Below are 21507 nucleotides of genomic sequence, written 5' to 3'. Positions count from 1 at the left end.
GGGGTTTTCAGTCACCTGTGAACTGGTTAGCAGTTTGTATAAGAAAAAACCCAAAGGACTTTCAACACTTAAGGCTGCCACAGAGACACCACAGTTTATGTACAGTCCTGAGGCATTATTCTTAAATAAATCCCCATTTTCTTTCTCTGACACCCCCTCACACTTGCCCCTGTGTTTTTAAGCTCAATTGACAAGACTGGTCTGTGACTGGCTTACACCACTTCCAGAATACACTGTTGTACATGGACAGCTTTGCTCACCCTCTCCAACTTCCACAACTTCCTCTCCAACGTCAGCCTTGTGTTGCCACCATACTGTCGCACTGAGACTAGAAGTCAAGCAGCAAGCCAGAACTACTGGTGATCTAAACAACTTCTCAGACACTGCTGTCATCACGGTTAACACAGAACAGGTCAGGACCTCCCTCTCTCACAGGTGCTTGCAGTTAGCTAAAGAACAAGTATTGTTATACCTTAATTCCGTATTAGAGCTGCTGCTCTGCTTTCACATTCCACAGCACAAAGAGAAGTACTATAAATTAGAACCCTGTATCAGAAAAATTTAATTCTGATTTTATCCTTATGTAATAAATCAGCAGAAGAAAGCCTTAGCTCTGTTGCTGTCAAAAAGAACCTTTAATTATGGAACGTTTGCAAGTCTCTGGGTGGAAAGAATAATGCATCAGTAGGTTTTATGAAAGTATCTGAGAGAAGTAAAGAGGATTTTAGAAATTAAGACTTTTTAAATTGAAGATTAGCAACTATTTCAAGTCTTAAAAAAAGACTCTTAAAAGCCTCTTATTTTCTGTAAAAATACATACACAGCAATTAATTATATTAATTTTCATGATTCACAACCGCCAAAGTTTTCTATTACTGACCTCAGGAAAAAAGAGACTGTAAACAGGATGTGTTATCTTTGACTTGGTTTCAAGAAGGGCTCGTTCTTTTCTCTGTATACTTTGCTGTAATTCTTGCCACTCCTGTCAAAGACAAATTTAAAGCGTTACTGTGCACTAGACATCTCCTGGCAAAAAAATATATATATTTTTGCCCATGAAAAAGCTATCTCTGACAAGTTCTTGCACTGTGCTGTGCTATGTATTATGAGAGGGAGAGGCACAGAGATTAAGTTATAAAGTGTAATTCAAAAAAAAAAAAGCAATGATAAAATGGTAGAACTTAAGAGATCACTTGTAGGTATCTTAAAAACAAAAACGAAACACAGATCTGCAGGGCTTGTGCACAATCTTCAAAATTCTTCTCTGCAGCACTGCCTAAAAACACTGACTACGTAAGCTGTAAATGTCCTGGTGATTTTATTTTTTCAAATTAGAAGCTTGTTTTCATCCCCTACAAGGCCTCCAAGCTGCCTATTGAGTCTTCTACTGCAAGACTTGTGGTGCAGAAGTCATCTATATCCATCTCAATTGCAAGCTCTTAAGCCACAGTTTCAAATGACTAAGCTAATAATTAAAGGTAAAGTTTTAATATTAAGCACGTACAAGTTCCTTCAACTACTGCATACTTGCAGTATGTATTATACAGTTTGCTACAATAACTGCATATAAAAAACAAAGTTCAAAGGAGAGGCTTTATTTCACAATCTGTAGCAGTTAATAATCAAATTAAGCTGAAAGAAGCATTGTAATCTCTCCCCAAAGTTATTTTTCTCATGTCATTTTTAAGCTTTCTGTCCATGCTTCAAAGACCTTTCACCACTCTTTCTAAAACAGACTCTTCTGCCAGAATGAGGCCTGAAAACCTCTGGAGTACCAATATTATTCCTTCATCCTAGCGCTGCCTAGCCTGAGGGGATGCTAGAGGATTAAAACGCATTTTCTCTCAACCCCAGTGGCAACATTACCCTTGAAAAAAAAAAAAAAAAAGACTCACAGCTTCATCATCTTTGTTTTGTTTCTCATCTTGTTCTCTGTCAGATTCCCTGTCACTTCCATCATCTTTTTCACTTTGAGAGTCCCTGTTTGTTTCTTCTTCTTCAGATTCGCTTCCTTTATCAGAGACGTCTTCTTCTTCTTCCTTCACAACTACTTCCTAGTGGGGAAAATAATAACAACAAAAAACAACTCTTAGTTTGTCTGCATTATTGTAGTATGTAGCATTAACAGCACCTGTTTTAAGGTCATGGCCCTCACTTTCTACTTGAACTACACTCTTCCTGTGTTACAGAGAAGGCGCACAGTGAAGATTACTTTTTGACCGCATATCTTAAGGGGAACAGAGAAGCAATTTTTCTTCTCCATATGATATCCGCAACATAAATAGGAGAAAACAGTGTTTGATTCTGGGCTGGCATTTCAAAGAAATCATACAAAAATTAGAGAGAATGTAAGAAAAATACCTACAACACAGCCTGAGAGATGGAGAAAACATCATGCAGAGCGAACATAAAGGTACTAAACCTGTTTAATTTACCAGAAGAAAATCTCATCTCCTTTTTGCCCTTAAATGAAAAGCAAAACGTATAGAACAGTTCATCTCCCAGACAGCAGCATAACAAAACTAATAAAAAGCAAATAAGAAGAAAGACTTCTAAACTAGTTAGGCACAACTTTCAGTGGGCCACAAGAAATGCTACTAATGTCGTTCCCTAAAATTTTACCACTCATTTTTAAGTTTCAGGAAAGAAAGTATTTTAGAAAACATACTTTACAGAAGCATAGAATTAAGAGACAAAAAACCTCTGCCAAACTAGGAACGATAAACTGAACATAAAACTAAAATATCAATGAATTTATGAGCTACCCCATTAGCTTGCTTTTGCTTCTGCTGTTTTGGCGGCTGCAATGAAGGTGGCACAGGTTTCTTTTTCAATGGCTTCTTTTTCTTTGACTTTGAAGCTTTCTTGGTTCCTTTATTCTTTTGTTGCCATCCTTTGCTCTTAACTTTGTTGCCATCTCCTTGCTGCAAGAAAGCAGTATTTAAAATACTTTTCTCTGTTCATCAAAATTTCAGGCATTCACTGTACTTCAAGCATTTCAGCTGAGAACCAAAGTTAGAGAGCAGAGTTCAAGAGACACCTAGTAGGCGTTTCTGAAAAAGATGCTTGAGAAATGCAAGATGAACAACTCAAGAGAGTTCCTTTCAGTTAGCAAGAGGCACATTTGTTCTTAACTCACCCCATCTTCTGCTGGTTGCTCTTCTGCCGAACATATAGACTGTTCCTTTTCAAACACTTCCTGACAGAGAAAGATGTGAAAAGTGTTAGCGCTTCTCTGTTCCAAAGAAGTGAATAATGAAAGAGCTGAATTTGTATTTGAACTTAAGCTAAATACAGTGAAATCAGGTCTGAGGGGGACAAACACAAAAGGGGATTAACACATCAAAATTAAACGCTGTTTCAAACATTTGGTCTGGGATTTTTCCATCACTAGCATTAAAAAGAAATTTAGTAAAAAAAATAAAAATGTGTCATCTTGTTCCAGAGAACCTGATTGTCTTATAAAACAGAAATCCTGCATCACAAAATCAAGCAGTAGTAAAATGCAAATTCTGCTCCAATTGCCAGAGCATTAAAAACTAACAGCTGCACTGCTACTCAGGGACACAGGACGACAATTAAACTAGAAATAAGAAACATTAAGACAAAACACAATGTCAGTATTCTGTAGACTGGAATATCTCTATATAAAGTGAATGTTCTCATGTATACCTTACTTCAAAACATAAAATACGCCATTAAAAACAACATAAAAAAAATTTAAGGATGTGTCTTAAAGAACGATGGCAAATATGAGATACCACCACCACAAGAAAAAAGCATCATATTATAGGCTAGCTCTAGTTTTATATCATTTATATCAAAGGCCAGGTTGCCTAGCGGAGCTCACTCTAGAAAGCATCTTTAACCAGTTTTCTATACACTGTCAGAGCATTTAATTAATTTCTCAGTACAATTAAATTTGCTCCCAATTTTCAGCTTTCTCCAGTAGAGCGACACGGTACTTTAACTTTCTACTTACAGTATCTTCAGTTATACCTAGACGCTCCATTCTGAAATTTCACAACACGAACACAAGGTAGTTGCAGATACAGACTGCTTTCTGTTAAACTTCAATGTGCAGTCTAGTCCCCAGCAGTTATGCTCATGCTTGTATGCCCTACGTTAGCGGCTTAACTCAGACTTTCCACTTCAACAATTATCTGAATATTACAGATGTAAGAATTTGTTGTTTGTAAGTTCTTTGTTCAAAGAACATCATTACTACACTTTAAGATAAAAAAGTAAGCACAAGTAAGAAGTTTAACTATTAGGATATAGTATCATTTTGGACACACCGCATTGCTATTTTCTACTTTCTTCATATGGCACAAGCATACCTCCCTTACTCTGTTGTATATATGCCACAGTCTGCTGGACTGAGTTTCATAAGTGTCCAAAAAATCAGTGGATTTCTAGCATTATGAATCCACATAAAGGAAAATCAATTTCAAGCATTATGCTAAGTATTTGAGCGAGCACTTCATTCTAGCTCAGGAACTAAGTTTCTGAATGTTTTTTCCTGTTGCTTAAAAATTACAGGGCAGTATCATCTGCCATATTCTTTTATTGCTTCCTAGACAGCTGCGATGGGTCTGGCTGGACTTTAATCCCAGGAAAAGTCCCAGTCAGAAACAGAAATATAAGAGATGGTTAAGAGCACAAGTTCTCAATTTGAAATCTTAATTTTACAGTGACGTTTGCAAAACAATATCTTAGTTCCCCAAGAAAAAATGCTTGTTTATTAGCACATAGTTGCAGTTAGCCTTATCGAACAAGTAATCTTAATACTTACTGCCATGGTCTGCCTCGTTAGTGTGACCAAAACAGTGACAAGAGAACCTACTGTAATATTGTTGCTGTCTTCATCATCCAAAACTAGCATAAAAAGAAAAGCAAGGCATCTATTACATTTATTAAATATTATTTTCTGTTTAAAAAAATCTTGACTTTGTTACGTCTAAATGTAAGCATACGACCTCGATATTTTTAATAAGTATCTTGCAACATCAAATACACTATCAGGATGAGGGCTAGTAATTCAACAAACTATAAAACAGCAACATTGAGTTTGAAATTTTGATTGCATGGAAGTTAGAAAAATATCAAAGTTAAGACTGCTGTGGGAACCATAATTCAATTATACCGCGCATTATATATATTAAAGCGTAAAGTTTCAGAAAGATGAAATACCACATACGACCAAAAGGACCTTGTTATATTAGTTCCGGGAACTGTAACTTTGATTTTCCTGACTTTCATATGATTAACAACTCAATTTCAATGCCACATTAACAATCATGCATTTAATTCTTTTTTAAGCAGAAGGCAGAGGGAAGTAGAAAGACAGCAGTGATTTCTTTAACTAAAATATCAACCACAAAACCCACAGGAAGGCCACTGAGGAGTTTATCTCTGCAGTCTATGAACTTGAGAAAGTCTCAGGGAAGAATATAATTATATCCCAGTGTAGAACTTTTATTTACATCCCTCCTCAGGAAAGCATTTTTATTAGTTTTACATCTCTGTATTTTATTAAATGTTAATACAGAACTAAACAGAAAAGTACATGCATTGTTCACTCCTCCTTATCACGCTGTGTGACAAACTATAGACAGAAAAGGCTTGCTTGTCAAAATACAGGAAATAAATTTTCCAAGGTGGAATTTTGAGCATTAAGAGCATTATACAATCTTTGAGACAATACGTACAAAATGTAGCTAAGCACAGCAGGAAAAATTCTGCCATATACAAAATCCATGCAAAGATGATCACAAAGAAGCTCATGTCATCAGAGTCTCCAATTCAAAGATCTTGTAACTGACTCTCCATACCAGAATAAACTGAACATAAATTCTGGTATAAGCACAACTTTTTAAGATAACTAACAGAAGTGTTTTTTCAACCAGAATTCCACATTGCTCATGAAATATTAAATGAACAGATGAAATATCAGATAAGCTCCTGCAGGAGAAACTATCGGTGGCTGGGGAATCTGTTAAATGTTTTAATGTATTTTATCTTGTCAGACTACAAATCTCATGTAAAAGACCCCGTCACTCATGAAAGTATGTTATTTTCAAGGCACATAAATAACTGTGAGTTGTCTTTCAGAAGCCTCCAGAAGATTACTGCCATTAGAATACCAAAATGTCAGAAGGGTGACATATACAGAAAAGACCTGCTACTCACCCTGTGGTTTTATATCCATGGTGACATATGGAAAGCTACCAAGGACAGCCATAACTTCGTCATATTTCTTATCCTCCAGGAAATGCAGTAAGTTGCGACGATCAGAACCTTTCAAACTCACCAAATCCTGAATACTTTTGATTTTATACTGCATGAAAAGAAGAAAAAAAATGACATCACATAACAGCAGAGAACACAGACCACAAAAAACTCATAATGGCACGATGAGGATTCAAGTAACTCACGTCCCCACATTGCTAATACATACACATTCGATATATTCTTATTAAAGAAATCGCTCTTTAGAAAACCAGCAAGTATGTTTTGAGAAGCAATAAAACAAAGAGGTTCCATTCAAACCTCATAAATAGAACTGCTTTAAATATTGGCATGTTCCATAGTATGCCATTCCTTAGAAATTGGAATAAATTTATTACAAAACTACTATTTCAGCCAGCTTTTTCAGAAAGCTGAGCCAAGAAACCTCACTAATTGAGTTTTTTATTTAACTAGACTATTCCATACTTTGTGGTTTGCATTTGTAGGAACAACTAAGTACAAGTTACTTAGCTTTTTACATAGAATTGCAGATAAATTCAAAATCATTCCATTTACAGATGCGCAGAGTAGCAAAGACAAACAGAAATTTGTCTGAACACTTGGTTACTTCAGATCATTAGAAAAATACGTATTTTATTAAAAACAAGTTCATGTTTCTAAGCAGGCTGATCATGCCAACATCCAGGGAGCCATAATGTTTTTAAAAATGAATTGCATGGAAAATCCTGTACAAAAAAAGCCTAATAAATTAATATCATGTTTCTTCTGTTTTTGAGGTCAACATAACTCTTTTACACTTACCAGATCTCTGATCTTAATTCCCACCTCCTAACAGGGACGGACTTCAAAAGAACAAAAAACACACAGATCTAGGAGATATTGCACCGAAAGACACACACACACGCACACACACACACACACACACCTAGATATAAGTATTTTCTTTTTTCTTAGTTAATTCATGACCTTGTTTCCTTATGGACAAATAGGCTGAAGAAGAAAATGTTTCAATACATTAACAAGCACCATTCATAGTCTTATACCTTTTTATGATTAGAGACCCGCCTAAGATTATCCTCTTCAATGTGAGGCAGTTGCAAAAGGGGAGATTTGAACTGCTGAAGTCCTTGGACAGTCATCTGGGAAAGCTTCATGCAATTTTCCAAAGATCCCAAAGATGGAGCACGGAACTCCCTTTCTTGGGGAGAAAAGAAAATAGCACATCATTTTTCCCCCCCCCTTAACACATTCACAATGTATACTTGAGTTATTGACTGCAGATCATCTTGTTTTCAATAAACAAAGCAGAAGATGGACTTATTTTAAAACATCCAGCATAATTAGCCTTTTTACTCTTGCTGCTGTCACATAGTTCAGCAAACATTTCCTTCCCTCTATGTTATCGTAGCTGAACACTAAGAAATTGAAAGACTTCCACCAATAGTCTCAGTGAACAACAGCACTATGTATCTCAGCTACAAAGAGCTCTACCACTTGAAATTTCCAGAAGAAAATGCAGCAAGAGAAACTTGTTTTACATTTGTATATTGTATGTGTACATGTTTAACACATTCAGCACTACTCTGTAAGCATATCGTTAAATATGGTTTATCATTAATCTTTTGCAACACGTTATTTCCAAGATTTAAAAAGGCTCTGAGATCATCTTGAGAGATGAGCATAAAAGTAGGAGCCTAGCACATCCAAGAAAAGTATAAATAACTGAATTTAAGCAGAGCATGTTTTACTAAAATGCAATAAGAACAGCTGCAAAATATCAAAAGCAAAGTAACTGTTATAAGAAAACGTAAAGGTTAAAAGAGGTGTCTGAGCAAACACCTGTATGATTTTTCTTTTAGAAATTGTAACTCCTTTAGTATTTTAAAGTACAAGGTACGCAATGAGAAAGTCTTAAGCAGAAAAGAGCAAAAGTGAAAATAGAATTTTAAAAAAGTCACGTAGTACTCCTCCTCCTGTCCGTAATGAAATAAAAAAGCAAAGTAGACAGGCTTCCACATACTGCTCTGCTTTTTTATTAGATAACTGTCCATTCATAAGGAAGATTTCTCAAAACCCTGCTTAGGAAAGTCAGAATTCAGAATTCTCCAGGAACTTGTGAACCTCTGCAAGCCTGGAATTGGCAATGTTCAGGTTGCTCTGCACATACTTTGCGGTCGAAGAGAAAAAATAATTTAGATAAAAAAGAAAAATAAGTTAGAAAAATAATTTATCTACTTAAATTTTTCTCTTTCTGAATTCCTATGTAGCATATCAAAGAACTGAAGGCAATTTTAAACAAGTATTACAGAAAGCAGCTGTAACTCAAGATGCCTGTCAGTATACCTATAAACCACCGTATGCATTTTTCTAAACTTTTCCCAGAAGCCATCAACCTTTAATTACCTTGACTGTTACAGCTATATTCAGCATAAGTATAAATACAAATATTTATGTGCATACATACACAAATACACAAGTCTATCCAAATATGAATATTTGGTATAGTTGGATTTGGCAGTTATAGCTATGTTTGAAAAACTACAACAGGCACACAGGCATCTCTCAATTAATAGATGGATGGTCAGATAGAATAAATCCACCCTGCTAGGGCTGCATGATCAAACAACACAGCATCAGAGCAATTGTAAGGGTGGGTTAGCATACGTTTACTTGCATCTGGATCGGAAGGCAAACAGGCCATAACCTGCACCTGCCCCCCACAAAAGAATGCCAAAGCAAAAACTGCTAAGTGTTCAATTTAAATGCCAGTGGCCTCAATTTTATATATATATATATATAATTTAAAATAAATATATTATTATATTATATAAATATATTATATATATATAAAACAATCTTACGTTACTTAGAACATTTTACAGAGGAAAGATGAAAAGATAACAAATCTGATCAAAGAGAACAAGCTTGGTGTCTTCAGCACATTCTCTCCTTCATTTATAAATTACATTTGTATGTACCTACTATGGATTGTTAAATGCAAAGGAAAGATCACTGCAACATCATCTCTGCTCCTGTCACTCTTCTCCCCTCACATGCCCTGTTTTGTTGTGAATTACACCGAGGCATAATCAGCTGTCAGACCAAATTACACAACAGGACATTTTATTTTAAACACAAGGTCTCAGTCTTCATGGTGCTTATTAATATGCAAAACAGACAGAAAAATAACACCTGAGGATTACAATGGGAACCATATGGCTAGAAATACTAATGAACAAAGATTGAACTTTCCAAAAAATAGTATTGGATGTACTGACATCCCAACTAAACAGCACAGAATGAACCTTCCATCTTACCCATCTACTACATTCCCTGTAGGTTTTTTGTTTTTTTTTTTTTGTCTGCTGCTAAGGAAAGTCATACTGCAAACTAAGTTAATAAAAGAGACCAAAATATTCTCTGTCAAGCTGGCCTTCACAGGAAATTTACCTACAGCATTGAGTCCACAGAGCTGAAATTCATTTTTCTTTAAGCATTAACTCATCATCCATATGACAGTAGAAAATATTTTGAAATTGGAAAACATTCGTTTCCTGAAACTAATACAGGACTTTATATCCCCTTTAGAATGGACAAGAAGACTGTCTAACTTTTAACAACACCCAGCTGCCCTCACTGTAATATGAATGTCATTACTGCACATTTTGACAGCCTCTGCTTGTCACAGTAGGCAAAATAAGAGGACATGAAATCTATGAAGCACAAAGTCGTTCAAAACATATGACAGGAAAGAAGACAATCACAAGTTTAAATGCAAATAATAGCTGCCTGTGAGGGAATGAGTCAAACCACAACTTCCACATTCAGCCCCCAGTCTGAATTATGAAGTTTACCTTGTGTGGGCAATTGAGCTGATGCCTAATCTTTCTGCAGACAGTTACCAGAGCACATCATATTTTTGGTAACAAACACCTTGCTCCTCACTTGACAGGGCAACTTTCTACCTAAAGGGTGATCTTGAGGAAGCCATTAAGATAGTTTAGGCCACTATGAACTATCCATTATCAACACAAAACAATACAAGTGAGGAATGCCACAGAGCAAAGTGTATTTTTCAGGCAGTAGAATGTAAAAATAAAGCCTCACATGCTTTACAGAAATTCGGCAAGGACATACAGTTTATCAGAAGATGGCTCACAACTGTCACATTTTCCATAAGGATGAAAAAGTCACAGCAGTAAATGAAACTGCCTGGACTGGAAGGAAAATAATATCCATTCTGTTTTTATGAAAGCAAATCAAAACTGTTACTTGCAAATAACAAATCTGAATAACTTAACAATAATCTCAAATTTATTTGCAAAGAACAATAGATCTGTTAAAAATTAAGACCTCTATTCATTCTTTCATGATAGATTATTTCTAGTAGGATTTGACAAGAAAAGTAGCATCTGTGGCTTTTGTGGGTACGTGTAAGTTGACCTTAGTATCAGAGTTGCTTGCACCTCCTTCAAGAAGCTGACATGGGACCAACATTTGAATGCTATATGGACATTTTAAAAATTAACTAGGGAACCAAGTGTCAAGATTCTGAAGATTCATTGTGAAGGTGTTTTTCTTCAAAAGATGATTACAAAGAAGTATATATAAATGATTACAGATACTTCCAAATGCATGGATTTTACCACTAATATCATTTGATATTTCCAAGACAAACAAATGCAGTACACAACGAGACTTCTCATCCAACTATCAACTTAGCATTCACAAAGTATGATTTATCCACAAAATATTTCTTCAGATAATATTAACTCATGCCTTCACCTTTGTATTTTCAAAGGCCAGGACCACTGGACCGTTACTGTTAATTATAGCACAGGATAATTTGAAGTACCACGTCACTGATTTGAAAATTAGAACTGAAATCGGGAACTTCAGCATTTTATGTTTTACAATAATTAAAATCACATTAAGATAACAAATACACAGAGTTAAACAAAAAAAGACTTAAAATATCTAACTTGGATATTACTCACAATAAACAACAACTTTTCAATTTCCAGTTGGTTCCCAATGAGAGAATCAGCAGGGAGTAAAACACTCTCTGAGTCTACTGTCATTAGAAACAGAGCCGACAGTTTAAATATGCTAAACAAAAAATTAGCAAACATGGTGATTTTTCCAAAATTCTTAAGTGGTTTACTTTTAATTTCTAAAATTCATTATCACTGGCCTGAAGAACAACTGCTCGGTACCACACTACCCAAAAGACATCGAGTTTCATGTTCTGTGGTTAGAATATTCTCATGAAAGGTTTGGTAGACTCTGTTTCTAGCTACTGACACTTTAAAGCTTTGGAAATATTTTTGATAAAAACTGCTAAAGAAATACTAAGCTCAACTATATCAGTGATATTTCTACTATATACAATGGCAGCTGCATATTCTCATCCATCTTCACAGAATCACAGAGGTTGGCAGGGACCACTATAATCCCTAGAAATATTATTATATGACAATATTATTATATTATTTGGAAGACAGGATTGTATTCCAAAATGTTGTTTGATTTTTAAGTGTAAGATAAAAAAATCTCTGGAACATCAGAGCAATTTATTAAATATACTGCATATAAAAATAATTATTACTTCACCAAATAAAAAAAGAATCTTTATGTAAATATAGAACTAAAGAAGAAGAATAAAGCTACTTGGAGGTCAAATTGCAGAGTGTATCACATACAGCAGTAAGTATCTTATCTCAGTTTTTACAAGAAATAAAAGCATTCTCCATTTTTCAAAGACTTCCAGTTTGACTGCAGTAAAAAAAAAAAGGTTTTGGTTGTATTATTTTGGCTTCAGTTTGCAGAAGTGGAAAGAAAAATAGCTAGTTGAGAAATATACGCAGGTGATCTCAAAAGACATTTCCAGAAGCTTGATAGATTATTTTTTCTATAAAAATAAATACTTATATTTGGTATATACAAGAGATAAGGAAGGAAAAAAAAGATGTTTCCATACAAGTGCTTTTCATCATTCAAATACATAGATTCAGCTTGGCTGAGCTAGCAAAACTTCAAAACAAAACAAAACAGAAAAAATAACACATACTTCCAAAACAGCTACTTTGCTTTTTATGAAATAATTTACTAAGCTATTAAACAAATAGTTTGTAAGCATTGTTTTCATATAATCACAGAATATTCCAAGCTGGAAGGGACTCACAGGGATCATCAGCTCCAACCCCAGGCTCCACACAGGACCACCCAAAATTCAAACCCGAGAACACTGTCCAAACACTCCTTGAACTCCAGCACTCAGGGTCGTGCCCACTGCCCTCAGCAGCCTGTTCCAGGCCCACCACCCTCGGGTGACAAACCTTTCCCTAAATCTGACTTGATCTTTCCCTGATAGTTCCATGCCATTCCCTCGGGCCCTGTCGCTGTCACCAGAGAGCAGAGCTCAACACTGCCCCCCTGCTCCCTGTGAGGAGCAGCAGCCGCCATGAGGCCTCCCCTCAGCTCCTCTGCTCTGGGCTGAGCAAACCCAGGGAGCTCAGCCGCTCCCCACACACCTTACCCTGCAGACCCTTCACCATCTTTGTAGCCCTCCTTCAGACACTAACAGCTTTATGTCCTTCTTATATCACGATGCCCAAACCCACACCCAGTGCTGGAGGTGACGCAGAGCGGACAGCCCCTCCCCTCCCCCAGTGGCAGTGCTGGGCTGGGTGCCCCCACAGTACAGTTGGCCCTTTGGGCTGCCAGGGCACACTGCTGGATCATGTTCAACTTGCCATCAACCAGAACCCCCAGATCCCTTTCCACAGGGATCTTCTGCAGTCTCTCATCCCCTAGTCTGTACATATATCCAGGGTTGCCTTGTTCCCTTGCTCTTGTTAAACTTCATGCAGTTGGTTTCCCACTGTTAAATACATACTGGAGGCACTTCTGCAGCATAGTTATGGTGCTTGTCCAGAGAAGCTTCACAAAAACATATCCAATGTCTATGAGCATCTAATACTCATTAAAAATAAAATGCTAAAATAAGTTACACAATGGAAAACATAGTGAGTGTTTCTTTCTAGGTTTCAAGTTCGGTCTCCAGCAGTCTCAGAGACTGTTAAAGACAGATTAAAAAAAGAAATAGAAATTCACTTATTCAGTATGTCTTTTTTAGGGTAGTAAAACAGCATTTTACTGTTCACATCCTCTCTCATTTTATTGAGTTACGGAACACTATTTCCAGCAGTGCTTGCAACAGTGCTGGGGAAGATCTTCCCTCAAACCCTTCTTGTTAGGAGGCTATTAATATTTGTTAAATGAGTTTTGGTCCAGTAAAGACCAGCTAATGAGTACTGTTTGGCAGACAACATAATAGTCACGGATTCAGCACTAAAAATGCCCTGCTTACATTTGTTGTGATAGAGGAAAAAGACACAAGTCCTTATGCTGCAAATAACCCTCTTCAGCATAATTCCTTTTTTATAGTAAAATCAGAAAAGCTTATGTATTACATTTTGATTACTTTTTTTTTTTAAACAACAATTTTAGCAAATAACCTGACATAAAAAAAATCAGAAAAAAAGTCTACATTGCAGGCTAAACAATGTAAGTAAGAGAAACAGAGAAATTTGAGCAACACAAAACCAAAAAAATGACAGCTAATAGGTGAGTCAAAAAATAATTGATGCACATTACAGGAGAGAAATAACTATAAAAGAATGCAATTTAGAGATGAATTAATAGAATATATCTTATACTAAGTGATTTGATACTAAAAATTGACCAGATCTTTAAGAAAAGGGTTTTTTAAAGCATTCAAGGAGAAGCTTTTGTAAAAATTGTAAAAATTAAAAACTTAACACAGATACCCAAGATTTCAAAGCAGGGCTTGGCAGAAACAGAAGCATTTCAGCCTTCAAAGTGGAGAACTCTTTCATTACAGTGGAAAAAAAAAGTGCGTTTAGGCATTTCGAAATATCAGAGATTACGTTTTCCACAAGAACCACAGACTCTGTTTGAAGTTCTGCAACAGAGAATGATATTTACTGTTTTTAATTATACAGTTTCTTTCCTTACCTTCACGGCTTCGAGCCATTATTATTAGTTGGCAAATCACATTAATCATTTCTTGAAGTAGGGCAGGACTCTTTTTCAGGATAAACTGCTGATCTGCAAAACAAAACTTGCTGCAATTATGTTGCACTTCTATTATGAAAAAAGTGAATAGTTTACATGAAATGGGCATTTAATTGTTCAGTCTTCATTTGTATTCATTCTTCTATTACTAAAGAAATACCAGTTTATTCTCACTGAAGATCTATAACATTCCTTAGCAAAACAGGAAAGAACAACTGCCAAAAAGGAACAAATAGATAAAACAAACACCCACACAAAGTACTTATTAGATAAAACAAAACAAAAAAAAGCAACGGGATGTCACAGACAATTTAGGTAATCTCCTATTTTTGAAAGTGGGATTTTTAAGTGAAGCACCAATCTGGGGAAAAAAAACAAAATGATTTGTAAAGTACTATCTGGTTATAAATAAAGAACGATGAGGTTTTAAGAACAACCAATAACTCAACAGCAAGGAAGAGGAGGGATTTTTAAGTGGAGGTTTAAATTGATTAGATTTTCTTTTTTGTTTTCAAAATAGAAAGTGAACCAAAGCACCTTTATTATTTGGTTGTTTTAATTTTGAATTAAAATACAGAATATCTCAATATCTGGTCAGCCTTAGAAACCACTGGTGTCATGGCTGAAACTTAAGAACTGCATTTAGAAATGCTTCAATCTGAATATTCACAAGCATGAAGAACTGCAAAATACAAAACTGAACCTGATATTTTAAATGAAGCTTGATATTTTTAAGATTTAATTTCTCCCTTGCTTTATGTAGTGGGGGATGGGGAGGAAGACATGAATGGAAATGTTAGAGAGCAATACTAAGCTTGTGCTTAATTTCTTTACTATGAGAAGGAAAGACACTTTATATGTTTAACTTTTTAGTTTATTACAAAGAAAAAAGCCATTTTTAATGAAGTCAATTCTGCAGCCAAAAAGCATTAATGACTAGGATACTAGTATTACAGGGCCATCAAGAGAATGATAAAATGCTAAGGAAATGTTTTAAAGGATAATTCAAATTGAAAAACAAAAGGTTCTAGGTATAGATTATTGAGCAGAAATCCATGCAACTCTGTAATGGATAAAAACTACATTTATGAGCATTGTAGCAAGCAATTCGTTGTTCCAACAGTGTTTAATTAGAGAAAGATGTCATTACCTTCTTCAAGGGTGTCAGGAACTTTCATCCTGGCAAGATGAGTCAACAATAGAACTCTGGCTTTCAGGCTGTAAGGGCAGGTAAGTGGAGGCTCATTCTTCTTTAAATTTATGCCACCAATTTCTCTGATTAGCTAAAATAAAATAATTAAACAAATGGCTATTTGGGTGCCAAAGAAAAACAAATGTGAGGAGATTATTTTACAAGGAGAAAAAGGTTACATTCACACATGCAAGCTTTCAAGTAACTTTTCCCTGAAACGATCTGTACAGATGAACATTAGCCATTTTTATTTATAATACAGCTCCAAAAAGTCAAAAGGTATCTTTCATTGTCTTGTTTCAGTTGTGGAGGGAAGAGAAGAGATTTGCATGCAAAAAACTTGCCTTCAGTGAGCACAGAGTAAATTTACATTGCTCACTCAGTATTTTTAGAATCTGATATTATTGCCAAGGTCTACTAGATTCAGCCATATTGCTAGCTGTTTATACTACACTCGGTACGCACCAGTAACAGCATCACCTTAAGACTCTTCACTCATCTGAGATCCAGCCAGCTTCCTCAGAAATACTCTCAAATATCACAGAAAGAAGGAGGTTTACGAGCCTAAATTCTCTCGTAGGCTGAAGATCAAGTACTTTAAGTTAATTACAAACAGCACCAACTGGAAAAGGCATGCCGTTCTTTATTCAGGATGACCTAACTTGATCCTGACCAGACTAAGATGCACAGTTCAAACAGGTCTCTCACCTGAGTTTGTTGAAGACCCTGGAGAGAGAGGCTGCAAAGCTGAGTAACTGAAGTTCATAGTTATAAGAATCAAGACAACCCAGAAGCTTCACTTTTTAGGTCAACAAGTCACCTGCGGAGAGATTGAGGTTCCAAAATCTCTGTCCGCAATGGGAAGTTAGAATATCAACAGGCAGGCTACACTGACTTAGCAAGTCTTTCCCTACACTTGAAAAAAAGATCTTTTAACAAGAAGTTCCTTATAAACAGATTCTGGTGTAACACCAGTCCAAGAGTAAAACTTTGAAAAGAAATGTTTTAGTAAAAGTATGAATATTGGGTTTATGATAAAAAGGTGAAATAAAAATGGGAACAATGACAATGGCCCAAAAAGCAGGATGCACTATCAAAAATGATTAGCAATATCTCTCTGCATTGATACTTCAGAGGCTTGTATTGGCATATACTAAGAAATAAAGAACACAGATGACACCGATGACTGGAGCTTTAGAAATTGAACAAAATCCAGGAGTATAAAATGTAAGGTTGACACCTGCATAGTAACAAGAATCGAGGCTTGAAGACTACATTAATCCATCCATGTGAAATAGTTGCAGAGAACAGTATGCCTAAAGTTATTCCCCACAGAAATGCAGGGAATGCCACTAAGGCACTGCTGAGACTTAACATGGAATACTGTGGAAAGTTTAGGTCAGCCAAAGTGAAAAGTAATGTAAAATTTAAAAATATATCAGTGAACAGTACCCCATTCAGCACATAGCAAGATGAGGGAAATGAAGAGCCTTTTAGGAAAGAGTGTATTGAAAGACAGCAGCTGTCCCGATACAATAAAACGTAGGCAAAAAGAAAACAAATGGCTTATTGTTTCTCTCTATAAATACATCAAGGATATACACAGCAAGAATAACTTAAACTCAAGAATAATGATGACAAAAACTACAGATATAAATTGGTCACAAACAAGACTGTTAACCACTAGGAACAGCAAGTTCAGGAACAGGAGGCTTGACTGTCTCTTAAATGAAAAATGACCAAATGTAAAGGGCTTGCACAATGCCAGTGTTTGCAGGAGCACAGGAGAAGACCTGATGATCAAGATGATCTTCCCCGGTCACATCCTGTCAAGCAAAATGCTGGCTAAAGAAAAAAAAGAAAACTACCTAACCATAATTCTAGCTCCTTCTCAAAGTCTACAAGAGAAGATGAAGAATTTGCAAGAGATGAGGACAGTTAAGTAAGGAGATATCTTAGTCTATTTTATTTGCCTTTAGAGTATGAAAACATGTTTATGACTTGAAAATCTCATTGTATGCATGCAAAGTTTAAATCAGTGGGACTACTCCCCCTCATTTTGTAAACTCAAAATATTTAAAAGTGGAGCATTTTGTGTACCGTGCTTTAAACCAAAGTACCAGTCTCTGATAAATAATATTTCCTGATCTCCAATAGCGATCACTATTTGTCACAGTACTTATTATAGTATCTTTGCTGGGAAGACAGAATGGAAATGAAAAAGAGGCAACCAGAAGGGAATTGATATTAATGAATGAATCTTTGTAATATTTCAAGATATTATTACTTCAGACAAGATTATAATTTTATTTCAATATTAACATATTTAACCAAATCTGTGCTACTGATTTAACTGGTTCTAGTTCTAAATGCTACCTAAGGAACTATCAAACAGCAACCACGTCTTTATACTGATACACAAAATGTGTAAGGACTGATATTAAATTCACAATTTAGTCCACTGCTCCTCCAAAAAGCAATCCCATAAGTTGTATACTAAACTGATTCTATCAGTATTAAGCTTTATAATCAGTTAATGTTATTTTATACCTTTATTCTAATTCTAAATCAAGTCTAGCTTCTAATTTGTATTTCTGAAAAGATACAGTTGCAATCTCAACAAAATTGATGGCTTGAGAGCTTGAATTCTGTCAGACGGTCAAACAAGTGTGCCACCTCCTTCCCTTGAAGGGGTCAGTTAGTTATAAAACCTCTCTCAGTGTAACTAACCTGTGGTATCTGAACATTGTCTGCTGGTCTGCTTGTAGCATCTTTATTGTACTGAGGATCAAATTCGGATGCTCCTGCTAAAACCATGATAAGCCCTGCAAAGATAATGGGAGATATGCAGAAAAAAATGTCAGCAATATCCTGTGCTGCTGAGTGATTTGTTCAGAGATCTCAGCCACAAAACTTAATCCTACACTTTCCCCAAAAACTATGAATATTCACGTTCTCTATTTAGTGGATCAGTTTATACTGTTACAGAGCAAAGCTGGCATGAGTAAATGCCTGGCACAAAATAACTGAGATAACTCAGGACTCCATTTTGCATGGCATTAAACAATAAATGTCTTCACAAAACCATAGCTAGATTTCATTAGGACTGGAAAACATCACAGCACCAGTTTGATCATTAATGCATGCTCTTAGAACCACTTGCCTCAGCAGTTTACACCTTTGAGGCTGGACCACAACGTGTATACCGGGGGAGAGATAAGAGGAAAATTTTTAACTCCATTCTCTTTTCAGTTGACACTGAGAATTCACCATTCTTTTTCCTTTTAATGATTAGAAGAACAGTTCAATAAGTACGCCTGCAAACAAATCCTACAAAGATAACGCATTGGTCTTTTTCTCGCAGAAAATATGATTAGGAAAATCCATAGTACCTCAAAATATCCTTTGTTATCTAATTAAGGTTAAAAATTAGCCAAATTGGATATTTTAGACAGCTTTCTGCTCGTAATTGTATCAGATCCCTCTGCCATAAAAAAAAAAGAGAAAATCCAACTTGTCATTTGCTCCAGTTACTGTAACCTTTTCAGCTAGTTATTCAAGCTTCATTCTTAAATTTTGAGCAAGTTCTTTTCTGAGCACCTCAAAGTTAAGTTGCCCAGATGCAGTGCTCAGTGAATTCCACCTACTAACAAGTAAACAAGTTCCCTGTGCATTAGTTGCCATTTTCATTCCAATTATCATTTACTTCCTGAGCACAGCATAAAAAAAAGGGCTTCAGACAACTCTAAATACTTCTCTATTATTTGAGCTCCACAGCCGTAGATCTTACAGAAAACAAATCTTATAAACTCATTTGTCTTGAAACCTGAAAAAATGTCTAAAACAAGCCAACTCATGCAGATTTGTCTCACTGTTTCCCTAGCCCAGTTTGATTAGTCCAGCTTAAGTCTTGAGTTTTGGCACTGATACCTCACCAGCGTGAAGTTCATAACCAAGCAAAAGCAAAGCAAATTCACTATGTGATTTAAGTCATCTCTCTATAAAATTTTCTTCACCTGCAAAAAAAATGAAGTTTTAAAAAACACTCTGAAAGAACCAGAAACAGTACTTTAATGTAACAAAAGCTTACAAAGCAAAAGGACTTTAACACCAACAGACCGACATTTCCAGGTGAACACATCAGCATGTCAAGATGCCTTTTACTTACGTTTCATGTCCATATTCCGTGTTTTATAGACAAAGTACGTATATATTTGAGTTGTCCGAATGAGAATTTGATCTCCACTATATCGTATTGATCGGTACCACCAGGAGCCCTGAAACATTTTGTTATGGACAACACAGCGTCAGCCACAATGGAGTATCAAAATAGTTACACAAGATTGTTCATAGGTAGCCCATACCTCACAAAAACAAAATTAAAAAAAGAGACTAAGCCTACCCAGTTTTTCATATATTAAGATCACATGAAGTTCAGAAAGAAGAAGAAAAAAATCTTCCCCAACACAAATTTTAAACATGCACCAACGTATTCATCTGAGAGATTCTGAAGCTAAAAATTCTGGAATAATTTTTAGCCTAGAGATTCCCTCTAGCACATGCATGTACACACACATATAGACAGTTTTGTTTATTTATGGTGTTATTTTAGTGAATCCACTAAACAGTGAATCCACTGGGATTACATTACATAGAAAGTAGCATTGTGCAACAGCATTCAAATCAAATTCGATTTAGGCTGATTATGGCCTAAACCAATATCAAAAAAGGAACTTTCATTCTGAATTATTATTTTTTTTTTTTTTGCAAATTCTCTTGAAGTCACCTGATTAGAATATGCTTTTCAGAAGGGGAATTTAGAATGGTTTAAATTCCAACCCCCTTGGCATGGGCAGGCACATCCTCTGCTAGAGGAATCTGTAGGTAACCCAGTACCAGACTAAGCCATACGCCCTTTAAGATGACCAAAGATTTTTCCCAAACCTCCAGAAACACTCCAATAATTCCCTCATTAGCAGTACACCAGTGACTTCAAATTATAGAATTCACTGAACAGTGTCCGTACTCCATAAATTTAAGAAAACTGGCATAGAAGAGTATAAGATGCAACGTGTTCGTTAAAATTCTCTCTGTAAGCAAAGCTCACTAACATAAGAAAAACATCCAATATAAATCTCCATCTGTTGTAAAGTTTATCGTGAGTGAAAAGTACCAAGCAATGAAGTAGTAACCAGTGGTTACTACTATTAATTTAATAGGCAATAGTGTTAACTCACATAGCACAGTGAGGACTCTGCAGTTTACTTATTTGGAAAACATTCTAGGACTGGCTCCTCATAAAAAACATGTTTGTTTGCTGGTTTTGAATAAATTAACTTTGATTCTTCCATGAATAGATGAACCTTCACACAGAAGTATAGAGAACTTCTAAAATGTTCTTCTACAGAATAATTTGTATTATAATCCCAAGGCTCTCCAAGTTTTTTGTCAAACTAAGTACAGGTACTGGAAGTGAAACATTAACTATAGCCAATTAAAATCTACATGAATGAGACTGCCCTGGAAGTCCTAACTGCATTTGCAGAAGTAGCTTATTATCTCAGCTCACATACAGATGCAGAACATTATTTAAATGCTTAGGTCAACAGAAGTCTATGAAGAACTGCGTATCAGTATTTTCCCTTTTATACATCTGGATTCAAAGGGTGGAACTAGCCTTACTTTATTTTAGATACCTATCTCGGATATGAAATGACTACACTGTAGTTAACTTTGGCTTCTTTATTGATTCATAAAAGAGAAACAGCCCTATTAAAGGCATGAATCATCTTATATGTCTACTTCAGAATTAAATGATAAAATAGCTTGCTCCATAAAAATGACTGTTCCTCTTTACCGACTATAAAAGAAATTTACAATGACAAGTTTGAATGCAGAAGTCTACATCTGCTACAGAGGCAAGAAGAGGCAGACTGATTTTTGATCCTGCTCAGGACATTTTT

The 21507-nt window shown here is 35.7% G+C and overlaps 1 protein-coding gene across 1 annotated transcript in view; it reads right to left on the bottom strand.

Moving 5' to 3' along the window:
* The window catches only part of SEC63 (SEC63 homolog, protein translocation regulator), a 55115-nt gene that overhangs the window by 8360 nt on the left and 25248 nt on the right, over positions 1 to 21507 (bottom strand). Inside the window, exons 8-18 of the mRNA XM_021390279.1 lie at positions 19713 to 19821; positions 18275 to 18369; positions 15503 to 15635; positions 14293 to 14385; positions 7296 to 7450; positions 6193 to 6340; positions 4796 to 4878; positions 3140 to 3199; positions 2766 to 2924; positions 1896 to 2054; positions 881 to 982 (exon numbers count right to left, since the gene is read on the bottom strand). Coding sequence (XP_021245954.1) covers positions 881 to 982; positions 1896 to 2054; positions 2766 to 2924; positions 3140 to 3199; positions 4796 to 4878; positions 6193 to 6340; positions 7296 to 7450; positions 14293 to 14385; positions 15503 to 15635; positions 18275 to 18369; positions 19713 to 19821 — 1296 coding nt within the window. The remainder of the gene's footprint in view (positions 1 to 880; positions 983 to 1895; positions 2055 to 2765; positions 2925 to 3139; positions 3200 to 4795; positions 4879 to 6192; positions 6341 to 7295; positions 7451 to 14292; positions 14386 to 15502; positions 15636 to 18274; positions 18370 to 19712; positions 19822 to 21507) is intronic.

This window comes from Numida meleagris, chromosome 3 (genome assembly GCF_002078875.1).
Source record: "Numida meleagris isolate 19003 breed g44 Domestic line chromosome 3, NumMel1.0, whole genome shotgun sequence".
Lineage (NCBI taxonomy): Eukaryota > Metazoa > Chordata > Aves > Galliformes > Numididae > Numida > Numida meleagris.
The sequence above is the reverse complement of the archived record's forward strand: the minus strand, read 5'-3'. Positions and strand labels throughout refer to the sequence as shown.